At 33.1% G+C, this 18,806-nt stretch overlaps 1 protein-coding gene across 1 annotated transcript in view; it reads right to left on the bottom strand.

Moving 5' to 3' along the window:
- Ptprq (protein tyrosine phosphatase receptor type Q) overlaps window positions 1-18,806 on the bottom strand; it is a 217,497-nt gene that overhangs the window by 145,998 nt on the left and 52,693 nt on the right. Inside the window, exons 16-20 of the mRNA XM_033763494.1 lie at window positions 18,582-18,689; window positions 18,161-18,442; window positions 8,628-8,810; window positions 8,140-8,241; window positions 5,974-6,094 (exon numbers count right to left, since the gene is read on the bottom strand). Of these exons, the coding sequence (XP_033619385.1) occupies window positions 5,974-6,094; window positions 8,140-8,241; window positions 8,628-8,810; window positions 18,161-18,442; window positions 18,582-18,689 (796 nt within the window). The remainder of the gene's footprint in view (window positions 1-5,973; window positions 6,095-8,139; window positions 8,242-8,627; window positions 8,811-18,160; window positions 18,443-18,581; window positions 18,690-18,806) is intronic.

Below are 18,806 nucleotides of genomic sequence, written 5' to 3'. Positions count from 1 at the left end.
TATAGAGAGAGAAATAGATAGAATATATAGAGAATATATATAGAGAGAATATAGAATATATATAGAGTATAGAATAGATAGAACATATACAGAATATATAATATATAGAATATAAAGTATAGAATTGAACTAAGGACTTTGTGCTTGACAGGCAGGTGTGGTGCCACTGAACTAAATCCCCAGCCCCATTTAACTATATAGTTTGGGGGAAAATTCTTAATTCTTCTTCCTTCTCCTTCTCCTTCTCCTTATTTTTTCTTTTTTCTTTCGTCCCAGGGATCAAACTCAGGACCCTGAGCTTGTGAGACAGGCGTGGTGCCACTATGTTGAATCCCCAGTAATTCTATTTCAATTCTATTTCAACACCTTTACTCTGAAACCACACTAATAGTATTTAGACTAATATGTTCAGTTGCATTTTAAGAAAGATTTTAAAGTTCCAAATTATGAAACTAGTTCTTCAAATTAGTTTTCTCCAACCAGAGCTTTAAGTCTCAAAGCTGGATTCTCCACAATCATTAATTCTGTAAACAGGCTGCTGCCCTGAGATGAAATGGGTTCCATTTCATCCTCTCTCTCCTTAGATTATGATTCTACTGTGGAGATCCATATGTCACATTAAACATAGATTGGATTAACTGTGGAAATCCCAAACATCAGGAAGGTTAAATTAAAACTGACTGCTAAAATTAGGCCATTCCAAATTGCCTAAATTTTCTTTTTAAAAATGTACTGAGTCAAAGGGAACTTCTAATCCTAGTTCTTTGAGATAAGCTCCAATTGATTCCCACAGTGGTTGCACCAGACTACACTCCCACCACCAGTGGAACCATGTTCCTCTTTCTCCACAGCATTTGTTATTGGTTGATTTCATGACAGTAGCCTTTCTTTGTGGGGTGAGGTGGAATCTCAGTGTTGTTTTCATTTGCATCTCTCAAATGACCAGTGATGTTGAACAGTTTTTCATATGTTTATTTGCTGTTTCTATTTTGTCTGAAAAATGTCTGCTTATGCCATACTCTTAAGCGCAATAAATAGGATATACGTGTAAATACCAAATATTTTCTGTGGTATGAGAAAATGAAAGTGCAAATAAGGACTAAAAGGTATAATAGATAAGGTGATATAGGAATTAAAAGGGAAAAGAGGAAGGGGAAATAGGCAGGGTAGGGGAAAGGAAAAGAGGCAGTGGAATTAATATGAGAAAATGAAAAACTGGAAACAAAGTCTTTGTACATAGGGAAGGATGGTAGAGGTTAAAGGGTGGGCAGGGAAATGGAGAAAAAATAATCAAAATAGATTATGTAAAGGTGCAAATTCCCAATGATGAATGTCATTGTACTGTATACCTTAAATGTACCAATACAATTAATTTTAAAAATTGTACTGAGTACTACTCATACGACAGGTAAAATCAGTACCTTGTGACAGGATGCAGTCCCTGTTTTCCTAGAGAGTACAACTAATGATAAAGTACTTATTCAACAAGAAAATACTAGTGGGATGAGATTTTTAGAGGAAAATAAAACTAAGTTATATCATAAATCAGGTCTTTGTTACAATAATACCAGCAGTACAATTCCCATTACTTTTGTAGTTTCCCCACTCGTTAGAAAAGAAGTTGCTGCCGGGACTTAGCTCAGCGGTTCGGTGGCCTGCCTTGCAAGCGCAAGGACCAGAGTTCAATCCCCGGTACCAAAAAAAAAAAAAAAGAAAGAAAGGAAGTTGCTGAGCCAATTCAATTTCAGGCTAATAAGAGATACAACTATAATAAGAGATACAACTAGAAAGAAATAAAAACAGACACAGACAGAATGATAAAAGAGTGAATTAAATGGCTCTGGGTATTAAATTGTATTTTAATATTTAATTCAAATTTTGCAACCAAGGGTCACAGCCCTAGGAAAAATATTCCAAGGGCTTTCCATTATACTTTCAATAAAACCCAAACTCCTTCTTTTGGCCTGAAAAGTCCATATAACTGGCTAGCCCACTTCTACAACTTCATCTGGTCTGACTTTTCTATGGGGCCATTATATACAAGAAACAAAGACCATTAAACTTTATAGAGCTTCTTTTGTAATTTTGGAGAAAAGAACTGTTAAATTTTAATAAAACATGTAGAAGAAAAATTGGTGAGTCCAAGTTGAAATAAAAGTGCAATAAATGAATTAGCTTTATATTTATATTAGTTTGCTAGAACATCATTTCTCAATTCAAAATATATTAAAAGAATAAACTTCAAGTGCTCTACTAAAACTCCACTCATTTGATGATGGTTCCCCTACAATGCAAGAATTGTACATCATTTAAAATATATGATTATCAATATAACTGAGGGAAAAATGCCACTTTACCATGTTGACAGGTGGGAAAAATATTTCAAAAAGCAAACTTTAGAAGGAAAACTAATTGTAAAATGCAGTGGATTAGGCAGAATTCTGAGTACCTCATCTACAAACCAAATGTGACTCACATCTGCAGTGAAAATGAAATGATTACATATTAAATCTCATGAACTCTTTTGAAGAAAAATACTTGGGACAGAGAGAAGTCACTCAGTATAGCAACTGTAATAGCCTGCATTGTGAAAGTGAAAAAATTCAAATAAATGGTTTTATAAGAACTTGTAATTACTGGAGCAGCTAAAATAATGGAAAGTCAGAACTATGGCAGAAATAGGGGCCCCTGAGGCAGGGATCCTGCTAATAATGAGTACCATTTGTTCAGTATTTTTAATGGAACCACACAGATAATTGAGCAGCAGAGCCAAGTTTCAATCCCATTTCTTCCTAACTCAAAACTAATGCACATTGTTATGATACAGGACTTTTATTCTCCTGGTAAAATGGATTAAAGCAGGAGTTCTGAAAAATCATTAGTAATCACTAATGAAAGAATCCAGAGTTATATGACTATTTCCTTAGCAATACTGGTCAATGCTTCCAAACAGTAAGATGTTGGAAACTTAAGAACATCTCCATATATACTTCATTTTCATTTATACATGTTTCAGTATGTTATAGATAATATTTCTGTACATGTTTTTTTTTATGTGATCTAATCCTATCCCATTCAAGCATCCACTATCTGAAAACGGATGCATGCTATTCTCATGGTAGAAATAAAAAAGAAAAAATCAATATTAAGCTTTTAATTCTTGAAATACAATCCTTTGTCACTCTTCCACTCCACAAATAATTATTTTTAATAAATTACTGAATAGCAATTCTCCATCCTAAGTACTGTCATACTGAAATTAAAACATAGATCTAGTAGTTAGTACACATCTGTGTGTATAAGACAAAGCCAAATTTTGTTGAAACAGAAGTGTTTTCTACGTTCCATTTGCACATGAACAGTAAATCTGAATGTTTTGAGATCTTATCTTTCTAATTAAGTAATAGCGTAAAAAGAAAGGATAATTCCATTGATCAAGAGAACGAAAAAAACAGTCAAGAAAAGAAGGAAATTTTCATTAGCCAAATGAAAGAAAAAAATTCTGAATTACAAAGAAAGAGAAGAAAGGAAACTGATTACAGTGGAGTGTCCTAGGATATTGGGGTGAGGATATAATGAAGAAAATACCAAAATAGACCTAGAAGGGAAATTTTGGTGAAAAGAGGTTTGTTCCAGTGTAAAGAGGTTTATCCCATTCTGGGTCAAGACAGAAAAATCAAGAGATAAAGGGGATTGCAAAGGATAAAACAAAATAAGGACCTTGAAAATAAAAACTAAGTCAGTGACAGAATAATTCCCACAAAAGTTCAGGTTAGATGACACACAGTGTCACAAATTCTAGATTCCTTCACCTTACTTTCACTGGCTTTCCCATATACTTAACATCTAACTTAGAAAGGAGACCAAAAGAAAAGGATACTTCTTGAAAGAGGAAAGTAAAGCATAACTAGAGAATTAAGCTCTGACCTGACTGAATATTTACCAATAAAAGACTGAGGTAAAGGCAGAAGGAATGAGAAAATGAATTACCTCCAACAAATAGCTTCACAATCCCAACTATCATCACAAAAGGCACAAACAATCATTGACAGAAAATAAAAAGTTATGTTTTACACAAGATCGGAAATGTGACATATAAACTTTTAGCCTTGTCTTATTCCTAAGACCACAACACATGCAGGTGCCATTACTTATTTTTTCCAAAAGAAATCCACATTGATAGACTTCAGAATTAAAAACAGGCACTGAGAGCCACGTCTGCTCCTAGAGTAGGTGGCTCCCATAAAGCGGCACATTCTCATAATTAGAAGAGAGTAACAGCCTCCCTTAGGATATTCCCCAGCCGTGTGCATGGTACACACTATCCTAAGAATAATCTGAGGCGCTCGGAAGAGAAATAAGATCGGGCTATGAGAAATAAAACTGCTCTGACAGTGTGGGGCTAGAAACTTCAGCCAGAAAAATGCTGCAAAGATTTAAGTGAAACATTAATTGTTCTCACTTTTCATTAACCTGTTTTATGTTTTGTTCTAACTTAGTAAATGACATTTAAAAATCTAGGGGTTATCACCCTTGATTAAGATATCATTATTGTATTTCTTTTCTTTAAATCACTATAGCGAATCCATCACCAAGTCCAGTCTGCGCTTCTTCAATGGAACTAAAACCCACCAGGACACCGACAGTGTCATCTCATCCAGGCTACTAACATAGCCTTTTACCTGGTACCCCTGTGCTACGGATTAGATATAGAAGGTTCCCCCAAAGCCTTATGTGTCCAGAGGTAGGGCTTTGAGAAGGTGATCGGATCACTGAGGCACTACACTTATCAGTGGATAAATGCACTGAGGGATTTAACAGCGAAATGTGTCCTCAGGAGCTGGAGCCTGGCTGGAAGAGGCGGGTCGCTGGGGTGTGACCTGGAAGGGTGCATGGCTCCTCCCTTCTCTCTCTGCTTCCTGGCCACCATGATATGAGCAGCTTTCCTCTGCCATACCCAATTTGGAAAAGAGACAGAAAGAGGGTTACTTCCTGCAAGATGGAGAGAAAAAGCATAACTGGAGAGCTGAGCTTTAAACTGAATGCTTACCAAGGAAAGACTGAAGTTAAGCCAGAGGAAATGAGAAAAGAATGAATTACCTGCAACAAATACCTTCACAATCCCCATTATCAAAAAGTACAGGAAACAAATTACAGAAAGTAAAAAGTCATGTATTATTCAAGCTGTTTCTGCTGTGGAGCTGGCCAATCATGAATTGAAACTTCTGGATGTTGGTATTTTATCCCAGTCACGAGAGAGGCATTTATGTCTTCTTAGGTATTATGCAAACTGTCTTTTCTGAGTTGGAATATTTGAAATTGACTCAAATGCATTACCTAACCGGTATGTTCTCATAAGAGGACATATTAGATCAATGCAAGGGTTTTAATCTGTTGCATTTTTAAGAAGCAGTATGGCCACGTTATAAACTGACATGAGGCAGATGCACTCAAGATTTCACCTTTCTTCTATTTGAAGATAAGTAAGTAGTATGTAGGTAAAGTGATCAAAAGATAATTAAATATACTCCTTACCTTTCAAATGAAAATTGGTTTTAACATATTTCTGAAGAAATTTCTCTTAAATTTTAATTGAAATCATTTTGCTTAAAGAAACTTAAAAAGAGGATGGCATAAGTATTTGTATAAAACACTGAGAATTTAAAATTACATGCTTCTGTAAATTGATCAGACTTTCTTATTAAAGTATAATTTTAATTTATAATTAAAAGTATAATTTATAAACAGTATAATTTTGCCAAACATATCTTTTTGTTTTAACTACAACATTTTTATTATTTGTGCTTGAACCACTACATACTTTTCTTAATAAAAGTATATTTAAAAGCTTATTAATAATCAGGTTTGTAATATAGCATCACATTCTGAAGTAGAAAACTACATTCCTATGATGTTACAGATTAATATTTGTTCTCAGAACTATTTCCAAAAAGAAAGAAAGAAAAGTCTTACCAGACATAAACTGTGTAATAGAGGATAATTCCATTTGGCTCCAGGGGTGGTTGCCATGACAACCTCACCATGACACCAGACAACTGTTTTACAGAGAAGTCTTGAGGGGGAGAATCAGGAGCTGAAAAGTTGTGATAAAATAATGCATCTCATTAAATATTTGAGAAAAGGTTAAAATGGAGATACAAAAAATTTTTTGTGATAAACTTCCTTGTAAATGAATTGAGTTTGGTGTTTTTCTCCACAGGCACAAGAGTATGATTGTTTACTTTCAAATGAGATGATAAAAGAAGATTTTGCATGGTGGTGTTAGAACATCTGTTTCTGTGATTCAATGGAAAAAAATATTTCATGAGAAAGTAGAACAAGGAGTATGTCACAGTGAGTCACCTACTGTTTAAGTACATCTTGGTAAATTACTGACCTCTAATAAAAACAAAAAAATTTTATTGGAGTGGACATAATTTACAGTACAAGAACAACCTCCTCAACAATAAAAAGAGTTTGGGGGAAATAATCACTCATCCAAAAACTGGGAAAGTAATATGCATAACATTGGGAAAGCAGTTAAAATGACTGACCTCACTAATGAAAGCTACATTCCTCAATTACATTTGTGTCATTAAAATGTAAAATAATATCAAAATCTGTTCACTGAGTCTTTAGGATTGAATAGTTTACAAAGGAAACACAATATAATATATAAAAAAAGAAAACAGTTTAGGATCTGCTTGTACTTCCAATATAATAGAGTAAGAATAAACCAGTTTAGCTCTTCTGCACAGAATAAGCAGTTAAAAAAATACTGCAAAATTAGTAAGACAAGTTTATATTTAATTTAGATAAAATGTTTAGAATGGCAATTCTCAACTGTTGCATAACAGCACAATAAGGTCTTAAAAATTAAAAAATGATTTAAGACACTTTATTTTAGATATTATGGAAGAGACAAAAGGGAGCTAAGCTCCTTCCTGGCCCTTTAGGCACTTGAGCTATTAGGAAGTATTTATTTATTTATGAAGTTAATTTTTACTTTGAGAACAAGGAGAATCTATACATCGAAAAATGAAAGTCAAGCAGGCAAGTTTTGACAGACAGCAAGTGTAGTGAGGAAAGGCAATAGCAAGAGAAGATGAACCCACAAAAGCATCACCACACTCAGAAACTGAGGCAAGCAGTGAATATTACCAGGATGCTTTGGTGAAATACTTTAATGAAGGTAAAAGCAAGAAGGGACTTGAAAAGGAAGAAGAAGGCTTCTGAAGGCTTTATTTTTATTAGAAGGACAGCAATGCAGAGAGAAGCTTTCCTCATTTTAGAAGTATCTAATACACATTTTGCCATGGTGATTGATTCTGGATTCTCAATGTCCAAAGATGCAGACTCCCTAAACAGATGAGAATTTTGAAATAAAGAAAAGAAGGAAGAAATACAACATACTTTTGATATATCCAGATACACCCCTTATGACAATAGTAATTCTTTTTTTAAAGAAAAAACCAATTGCTTCAAAATGTACATTTAAAACATATTCTAGCCCCAAATATATTTCTCAAAAATCATTTTCTTAGCATAATATATGTCTGTCTATAACTTGATGATGTAAAGCAGTTTAGGATCAAAGTTGACTTTACTCCAGTTAGGAAAAGCGGGTTTAAATATTCAGTGTGAAGTCAGTTAACATTCAAGAATAGCATATTGGCCAATTAGGTAGAGATCCATAGAAAATAGCATGAATTCATTAATAAGCTAATCTTTATGCCATAGAAAAATCTGAAAGTTGTAATATACAGAAAATACCCTAAAACATATGTAAATGTGCATTCTGATAAGTGCAGAAGTTGAGAACCGCAGTTGTGTTACACATCACTTAATGTTCAAAGAATTCAAATCAAAATTTTACTTTAATACATACCCATGAAAGCTAAATGCTTATCTTTTTACAGAGGACTGACGACTTCAAAAGCAAACAAACAAAAGTATTTTATATCTGATTTTATTTAATATAAATCTTTAAGATCTTCTTGTTCCATGACCACACTGAAATCTTTATAGTGCTGGAGTGGTACATAACTGAGGCTATATTTATATTCATATAAATTCTATAGTTATATTCCTTGAAATGCCATGGAATAAAAATATATCGATATGTACTATTATACTTACCATCTTCCTCAGTCAATATGCTTATTGGAGCACTGCGAACTCCTTCACCTTCATGTGTGCTGGCAGACACCTCAATCATATACTGGGTATATTTCTTCAGTCCTAAATGGAAATAAATCACATAAGCTAACATTTAGAAGACAGAATATGCAAACATATAATTATAAAGTTGCTCTTAATTCAATGATCTTCCCAAAATAAAAACTAGTGAAATGTAAATCTTTGGCAACAGTAAATTATTATGAAGATAAGATACAGGACAGTTCCAGAGCAATACAGAGAAAAGCCTTTCTCCTTCTAGAAGTGTGGAGAAAGATTGACTAGCAAACTTTTTTATGTGACGCCCAATAAACTCCTAGTTTATTTTACTAAAAAAAATTTCTCATATCTGGTGCATAAATAGTATATAACATAACATTAAAGTAACATTTTCTGGTCACACTGTCAATATAAATGTAAATATCCAATATTTGACTTTTTTCTTTTACCTTTAATATTCTGGGTCAAAGATGCTGTGTTTATAGTTCTTTCCTCACTTCCATTGCTTCTTCTGAGATAAATTGTATATTTTTGTATGACTCCATTGGGACTCCTTGGGGGAAGGAATGATATCTCAATCTCTCCAGAAGAAATATTTTGGTAAGTAATATTTTCTGGTGCACTATAAGGCACTGGGAAAAACAAAAATATAATTGTGTCTAACAATTTCATCTTAAAAAATTATTTTCTGCAAAAATTCTCATGCAAGTGCACTAGAATATTTATTTTACAGACACTAACCTGAGTGTGATTTCAATACATACCCTTAATAGAGTAAGGTGTAAAGAAATTATAGCACTTACAACTTTAAGGACAGAAATTTTATCTGAGAGAAAAATACACACTAGAATTTGGCAGAACACCTTCAGGATGATATGTTAATTGAAAGACTTGAGACTGGAATAGGCTGCTTTGTATTGTTGAACATGCAGGTGCAAAAAAGAGAACTGGGAAATTCTTAAACATTATGCCTGTCCTCCACTAATAATATTTTTCTTAAAAAGGTTAATATTAATTTTGGCCCACAAGAAGCTGTATGACCAGGTAAGGAGCCCATCTTAGAGATGAAACTTAGTAGTATGACCTGGCAGCAAAATGGTCAACTAAGAAAACAGGACATCAACAAATAAAGTACTATTTTTTGTATTTAATTAATAACCTACATTCTGCATTAAATACAATGTTCATAAAATGTTTATATACGTTCAGTTTTTAAAACTATATATAGGATGCTAATACTGGCAAAATACTGGAAAAGGTATCTTAGCGAATAAGTATCTCATTTATTGGTACCTGGGATCGAACTCATGACCTTGAGCTTGTGAGGCAGGCATGGTGCCATTGAGCTAAATCTCAGGCCCAAGTATCATATTTAAAATAACTAAAACTCCTTTATAACATTAAAACAAAATTTCCAAAAGAAGTTGCAAAGCTGACAAGGAAATTAGAAATCAGTGGTGTCTAAAAATAAAACAAAACAAAACAAAAAAAAGGGAAAAAAATAGAAAAAAAGCCACAGTAAAAACAAGAATCCTGAGGAGGAAGCCAGTGCTAAAGCCAATTTTTTCTTTGGGAGTACTGATGAGCCTGTATTTTTCTTTATTAACATATGTGTAGAATGTCAGAAAAGAATATAAAGGCTTGGGGCAGTTGAAAGATAACATCCCTATATAAAGAGCTGGAATCCCAAAGGCTGAAATTACAAGGGACCTTATATTCTCCAACTCTGTGCAACACACTGACCTCTTCCACAAATGCCACAGAATTCATGTATGTGTTAACTCCTGGACGTGGGCAAAGTGAGGCATTTATTTACAGTGACTGGCAGAGAAAAACAAAACAAAACAAAAACATCATGTAGAGAGGAAAGAACAGTGGAAAGAAAGAAAGGAAAAAGTACATTGTTTTGGAATTACAGTCCTACTCCCAAGAGCATAAGTGACCTAAGTGGGTGGATGCTTATATATAACAAAAGAACATTATGCTTCAGAATTTAAATTAAAATGAAAATATAGTCCAGAGTTGTTCTTACTCCTAAACAACTATATGAAATAAATACAAAGCCTCTCTGGAGGAATTCAATTTAAAGTCAAACTACAAAAATTTCCCACAGGAAAAGTTTCACGAAATATGAGCCCACTAAGAAAATCACTAAACATACAAATAGATCAGATACCAACAGCTAAAGCCAGCACAAAAAAGGAAACAGCACACACACACACACACACACACACACACACACACACACCAATCAGAGGTATAAAGCCTTCAGATATTGAAATTATCAAACAATAAAGACATAATGTTTAACATATCAAACACATTTTTAAATAGCCATAAGATGTCTTTAAATAATCATACATAACATAAATAAGAAGTCTGAGATAGAACCAGTCAGGTATGACTTTTTACAATATTTCTGTAAGATGTCAGACTTCAAATCAAGGAATATCAATAAATCCTAGAGAGGAATTTTTAAAAATCATTCTTAAATATATAATTGTGAAAATAAAATTCCAATGAACAGAAGATCTTAACAGCACCAGAAAGAAGACAGAGCATTTAAATAGGACTGATAATTACCCTGACAATATCAATTGAAAAACAACTAGAATTCTATAACTAGAAAAATTAGCAAGAGCAAAATAAAAACATCCAATGAAAACTGGAGAAAGAATACCAAGATACTCTTAATAAATAAAATTACAAAACAATGCAGGGTAGGTCCGTTTTTTGTTTTTTGTTTTTTTGCTTTTGTTTTTTTAACCAAAGATGAAAGGCCACAGTAGCAAAGGTAATGAATTAAAAATTGTATAGAATAATTACAACAAGAATTACTTGGGGAAGGGATTAAATGATGTAAATTAAATAGATAAACATTACTGTCATTTTAGAATCTTGTTATAAATTCCTTTTTTAAAAGGAATTTACCTTTTATTAGCACTAATCTAACTAAAATGGGTATAAAAATATTACTAATAAATGTAGCAAAGTAGTTAAATCTAGAAGCTCTGAAAGCATAGCTACACTGTCCTCTCAATTACTACGTTTCAGGGTATATTACATTTAAGGAAGACTTAATAGGAAGAAGTTACACAAGATGTAAAGAGTTTCGAACCTTTGCAGATAGTTATAATTCAATACATAGTCTGATATAACAATGTGCAGCAATATAGTCCTACCATCACTTCCCAAACATTGTAACTCTCCAGTGTCATCCCAAACCAATGCAATATGTTGAGAATAATCCTCAATAATTATCTTGAATTATTTCTTTATCTCTGACTGTAATTAAATATTGGACCTGCTGTGAATAAGCCATCAAAACCTTCTTAGGAATGAGATTGTTTTTCTCCCATAATCCTTATACCCATGGGCCCTAAGAATGAGGTAGCTGTATTGATTACACCTCTCTCCTTTCTTCTTCCAGGAGAACCACAGATCCTTTGCAGTCACATTCCATTAGATATCACTGAGACACTTTCCTAAGTGACATCATTTAAATTACTTACGACACTTTCCTAAAACAGTGACATGATGCCACTTCTACCAACATCTTAAAGATTTTATCACCTGGATGAATGGTTCTGTCATGCTTAGATATGTCAACATCTATTCAAGTTATCTATCCAATCCTTTGGACTCTATTTTTTTTTAATCTCCATAATTCCAATAGCCTCTTTCTCCACTTTATCTTAATCACTGGCTTTCATGGCAATGTTTGAAGCCTTGTAATTACCTCTGATTTTCAGTTTTTCTCACAGACTTTTTACATTCCCAATCCACAAATTCTTTAACCCTCATCAAATTTTCACTATCTATGTCACAGGTGTCCCTCTCTCTTCATTTCCCTGTGTATCAGGTCTGAGGTCAGAATCACTACAATCACTTCTGTGTGATTTCTACTTTTGTTTAAGTCTTACTTTCCTGTTTAGGTTCATTTAAAAAAATATTTATCAGTAATGAGAAACCTGTAAATCTCAATTAAGGTGAAATTATGTTCTATACAGTCTCCACATCCCATCACAGATACATAAATTACTACTTTTTTTTCAGTACCAGGGATCAAACACAAAATCTTACACTTGCAAGGAATGCCAATGAGTTCCATCCCCGGCCCCTAAACTACCATCTCATAAGGAGTAGCTCCTTTTACATTAATAACATCAAAGCTCAAATGGATCTTTCTCATTGTCTATGTATGTGTGTTTAGTTAATTTTAGTCTGCCATTCTTTTATGTGTGTTTTCACAATCTTCACTCTCCCCTAACTTAAAATATACTCTATTTCTGAAGCAAAGATGTTTCTCATTTCATTGAAAAAATGAGAACACTCAGAAAAGTATATTATCTCCCTACCACAAATTTTCCTTTAACTGCCTTGCTGTGTTGCTATTTCTCAAAGTCTAAATAACACTTCTGCACTATAGTACATTCCTGCTGTCTATCCAAAGACTTTACAGAGTCAAGGACAAAAACCCTATGATCCTCTCAATAGGTGCAGAAAAAGCATTCGATAAAATTCAATAGCCATTCATGATAAAAAAAAAAACCTGCAGAAAATTGGAATAGATGGTTTTTATCTCAACTTCATAAAGGCTATCTATGAAAAACTAACAGTCAATAACATATTAAATGGCCCAAAACTGAAGACCTTCACGTTAAAATAAGGAACAAGACAAGGATGTACAATATTACTACTCCTGTTCAATATAGTTCTGGAAACATTAGCTACAGCAATTAGATATGAGAAAGAAATAAAAACAATAAAGACAGGAAAGAAAGAAGTTAAACTGTCATGATTTGCTGACGATATAATATTCTACATAGAACACCCAAAAATCTCTAACAAAAGACTTCTAGACTTAATTGACACTTTCAGCAGAGTAGCTCGATACAAGGTCAACACTCAAAATCAATAGCCTTCTTGTACACAAATAACAGAGTCACTAAGAGATAGATTAGTGAAATAATTCCGTTTACTACAGCATTCAAAAAAATTGAAGTATCTAGGAATCAATCTAATGAAAGAAGCAAAAGACCTCTACACTGAAAACTATAGCACTCTGAAAAAAGATATCGAAAAGGATATAAGAAAATGGAAAGATATCCCTTGCTCCTGGGTAAGAATAATCAATAAAATTACCATAGTACCAAAACTGCTATACAGATTCGATGCAATCAAAATTGAAATTCCAACAGTTTATTTCACAGAACCAGAGAAAACAATCCAAACATTCATTTAAAATAAGAAGGGACCTAGAACACCAAAACCAATTCTAGACAACAGACACATAACAGTGGATATCAACATCCTGAACTTGAAATTATACTGTGATAAAAACAGCATGGTAATGGCAAAGAAAAAGACCCGAGAATCAGTGGAATAGACTGGAAGATACAGAAACAATTCCAGATGTACTCAGCTACCTCATCCTTGACAAAGGAGCCAACCATCCTCACTAGAGGAAAGATAGCCTCTATAATAAATTGTGTTGGAAAAACTGGACTTCAACCTGCCAAAAATTAAAACTAGACCCTTATCTTTCACGATGTACTAAACTAAAATCCAAGCGGACTAAAGATCTAAATATTAAAACAGAAATACTAAACTTGCTGGAAGATTAGTTAGGTGGAACTCTCAAAGACCTTGCATAGGAAAAGACTTTATGAAAAAATCCTCAGTAGCATGGGAACTAGCTCAAAGAATCAACAACTGGGATCTCATCTTAGTAAAAAGTTTCACTGCAAGAAAAACTGCCAACAGAGCAAAGAGACAACATACAATGTAGGAAGAAAATTTTACCAGCTGCTCCTCAGTCAAAGAACTATTATCTAGAATATACAAAGAACTCAAAAAACAGTAAAAGCAGCTAATAAATATATGAAAAAACGTTCAGCATCACTGCTCATTCAAGAAATGCAGATGAAAACAACACTGAGATTCCACCTCACCCCAGAAAGAATGGCTTCTATCAGTAAATCAACGAATAAAAAATGTTGGTGGGGTTGTGGGAGAAAGAAACCCTTCTCCATTGTTGGTGGGAGTGCAGACTGGTGCAATCACTGTGGAAATCAATATGGAGATACCTCAAAGAACTAGGATTAGAGGTCCCATTTGATCTAGCTATCCCTCTGCTGAGTGTCTTTCCAAAAGAATTAAAAGAATAATTAAAAAAAGAAGAATCATACCACAGCGATATATGTGCACCCATGTTTATAGTGGCACAGTTTGGAATAGCTTAAACTTGGATACAGCCCAACTTCCCATTAATTGCAGACTGGATAAAGAAGTGTTTTTTTCTATAAAAGCCATAAAGAATGAGAAACTAAAGTCATTCATAGGAAAATGGATGCATATTGAGGCCATACTCTTAAGTGAAATAAAGAAGACACACATGTGTAAATGCAGAATAGTTTCTCTGGTGTGAAAAACTAAAAGTGTAAATAAGATCCAAATTGCATAACTGATAATATGAAATAGGAAGAAAGGGGCTATAGGTGTAGGGGAAGTGGGAAGGGTAGGGGAAAGGAAAGAAGGTAAAAGAAAAAATATGAGAAAAGGAAAAACAAGAAACAAAGTCTTTGTAAGTAGGGAAGGGTGGAGTGGGTGAAGGGAGGGCAGGGGTATGGGGAAAAATGAAAAACAAAAGCTGTCATGTAAATGTAAATATTCCAGTAATGAATGTAACTGTACTGTATAACTAAAAAGTACCAAAAAACTCAATGAAAAATAAATAAAATAAAGACTTTATACTTGGAAATATTCAGAGGTACACATGAACACTCGTACGCAGTAATATATATTATGGTAAAAATGAAGTATATTGTTTAATTTCATTTGTCCCTTCATCTATTGCTGATTTTATCTTTTACTTAATGTCAAAATTCCTCCACATTTTCTTTACTCATCTTTTACACATTCCCACTTAATATTCTCTCTTAATCACACTTCAGTTAAGCATTTTTCCCATTTACTATGAAACCTACTCCTGTGAAGTCATCAGTGAGCTCCATTTTGCCAAAACACTAATGAAATATATGCCCTCATTTTTCTGCACTCATCAAATTAATTTATAGAATTCTATTCAAAATTTTGGTCAACAACTATATCATAATCTATTACTGGTTGTTGCACCAATTCAGAAATAGTCAAGGTATTTGATTAAAGGTTTATTATTAAAAATAATATTATGTCTTTAAAAGAAAACAATCTGTAGAGATCATCAAAAGAGTAATTTTTTATGGAAACTAAAAGTTATTTTGTGATTATTACACACTAAGCATAAAAAATACAAATTAATCCTAAATTTGTTAACTGTACAATGTGTCATTTAACCCAGCAAACACACGAGGTACACATATAAACACATACATTAAAAAATCAATCTTGTATTGATCTTTCCTGTTGGATTACCACGTGTTTTATTTCCAAACACTTGTAAACTCTGGTGCTCTAATCAAGATAAATTATTTGAACAACGCCTATTTGTAATTAGCTGCATTATCAAATCACAGCGTTAACACATCACTCAATTTCTCATTAAATATTTTTGAAGGGTGGGCCCTTCCCTTTTTATGAGATGTATGTATTTCATTAAGATGACTGAACTTGTGCACAGATAGTGTTCTTGAACATATTCTGCTTCAAATGAAATTATGATAATTTACTAAATTCTAGCTTCTTCTTTTGCCAAAGTGGCAAAAGTTGACTCAGTATTAATAAATATAATGTAGGAAAAGTCACTGATAAAGATTTCATGGTCCTTTACTCCATATAAGTGGATATTATACTGACCTTCAGGCTATCTCTAGTTAGAACTGAGAGCCAAAAATCTGAAGGACACGAATTGGACAAAATATTCTGTCATTAGTCCTGTTTGGTTTCTTACAAGTTTACATGACAAGACAACCCAATATAACCTGCCTAAACAGGTGATCTTGGGGTCCAGAGATAAATTGTTTTCCCTTCTTGTTATTTTTCTAGCTAGACAGAAAGCTATTAAATGACCTTGAAATGAGACTCAGGAGACCTACCATTAAACTCCAGCTTTACTTCTCATCCATTTTGATTTCTGAGTCATTTTACTGAAATGATTATAGGTCTCCAAGCCTATAAAGAATTCTATATTTTTAAGACATTTTAAAAAACTAAAATCATTATTTTAAGTTACAACTCAAATTAAATTCTTATTTTTACTCAAGGTTGCCTTAGAATTAAGTTCATATAATGAAACAAAGTAAATTTACTTTTTAATACTAAAAGATTAATGTAATAATCAGCAAATAAAACTTTCATAATTCTTCATTAAAAAAGGTGTTCTTGATTTTATGACCACTTAAATAGCAAAATATTAATACATATTCATGAATATGGTGATTCTTTAATATCATAATAGGACCATTGAAAATTATGAATTTTTCCTTCCTCATGCTGTGCAAAGCCCAAATACCAAAATATCACTGCAACAATAACGAGAAAGATTCTAAATATATTTTATAATTTACTGATAACTTCCAAAACAGCATGTGCTATGCAAGGGAAATTGGCTTTCTAGTCAGGTGGGTTTGAGTTCCAATTCCAGTTTCATCGCTTACCAGCTGGAGGACACTAAGAAATTAAACACCCACCAGTTAGTAGAAACTTCAGGAAGGCAAAAAATAATTTTCTCCTATACTATGTACCCAAGAGGGCCTGGCTTATTGTAATTATTTGTTGAAATAACTTATTTCTGAGGTCTCAGTTTTTCATGAGACAAGGAAGATACTCGAGAACTAAAAAGATAACTTGTATGAAAGCCACTAGCTGAGCCAATGACATTTAACAAACATTTAAAATACCCTTTTTCTTTCCTTGACTCATTATAAAATAAAATTGTATCAGTAAAAACCAGACAGTTTTTTTTGAAAAATACCTATTTTGGGTATAATATCTATAAAAGCAATAAAGCATACCAATGTGTAGTTTGACATTAAGTTTAATTTAATGGATATACCAACGCGTGATGATATATAATGCTCCTTTTGTCACTTTCTTATTCTTGCAATTATTATCCCTGCCATCATCAATGGGTACCTTGGCAACATCTCACTGCAGAATCTCAAGAGATTATTTTCACTCAAACGTAAACTACTTTCCTATTTCTAGATCCTCAAGGTCAAGCACAAAGCCTCACATATATTACCTGGCTATATCATATGAAATTACTGATATTTGGCCATGTATGACCTACAAAAATGGCAACTGAATGACTTCAATGAGTAGCTAGTAAATAAACATTTATTCTCTTAAGTGTATGGATAAAACAGTAACTTTATATTTAGTTCTTAATTCTTAGCATATGTTGTGCAATTGGCCTAACAGTAAAGCCTGCAATGTATGCTTACAATCCCAGTAAGAACAATAAACCAAGATTATCTGACAAAAATACTTGGTCTTGTAATATTTGTTCTCACATCATTAAAAGCAAAATATCAGCAATTTCTTCTTGCATTATTTCTGTTGGATGAACTGTATCTTCTAGATTCATCCAACAACCTCCGTAATGTCCTCCTTCCAACTCCACCCTCTGTGTTAGGATCAGCCTGAATGCTACCTCCCCCACAATGGCTTCCCAGACGTGGTAGTTCGAGCTTTCATCTGTACTGCACACTGCATTAGAGTCTAAGAAGGTATTCCAATAAGTATGTCTGTTTAACCTAAATTTAAAATAAACAGTTACTCAGCCCCAAATTTAAAGGTACATTGAAAGACTTTTTGTCTCAAGACCTTTCATTTGGAAAATTCACGAATTTTTATTTAGAATCCTTTTAAATATAAATCAACATTAAAATTTTTGGACAGATACACCTTTTTGTTTTGTCAGAAAAAATAAACTTCTAAACTACACAAAAAGAGAAATGAAGATTTTTAGGTTGTAAAAATGAATACACTATGGCAATTGTCACTATGTATTAGTAAATAACAAAAACAAACAACTCACCCGTTTCAGAAGTCCTTATGGAGAGTAATGAAGATGACTGGTTGCCATGACCAAACCTGGTATAAGACCTGACAGAAATGTTATAGAGGGTGTAGGGCTTTAAGTCTCTTAAAATTACATTTGTTGTTGAGGTGTTCTTCATAAACAATGTATCGATATTTTTATATAGTACTTCATAAGCAACAATAATTCCATTGGGTTTTTGAGGTGGTAACCACTTCAACCCTATCTCACTTGATGAAACATCAATTATTTCAACATCTTGAGGTGATGATTCTGGCTCTGAGGGAGGGAAACATAATTTTAAGAATATTTTCATGCTTATTGCTTAAGACACTAAACGTGCTCGAGGAAGAGACAATAGGAGTATAACTTTCTTTTTTCTTGCTTTTTAGATTAAAATTTCACCTGATATTCTTACCATCTTCTAGAGTTGTCACATAGATGTTATTTTCTTCAGACAAAGAACTTTCTCCGACAAGAGTTGAGGCAGCCACTCTCATTTTGTACTTTGTGTATTTTTTTAATCCTAAAAGGGACAATGAGAAATTTGTTTAAAGTCTAGAGCTAAAATTCTTGGATTAGTGTCATTTAATATAGGAGGGACTGACTATTCAAAACAGCTTCCATATAATTTCAAACTCCA

This window comes from Fukomys damarensis, unplaced genomic scaffold (assembly GCF_012274545.1).
Source record: "Fukomys damarensis isolate Sample0158 unplaced genomic scaffold, DMR_v1.0_HiC HiC_scaffold_15, whole genome shotgun sequence".
In the NCBI taxonomy this organism is placed as follows: Eukaryota; Metazoa; Chordata; class Mammalia; order Rodentia; family Bathyergidae; genus Fukomys; species Fukomys damarensis.
The sequence above is the reverse complement of the archived record's forward strand: the minus strand, read 5'-3'. Positions and strand labels throughout refer to the sequence as shown.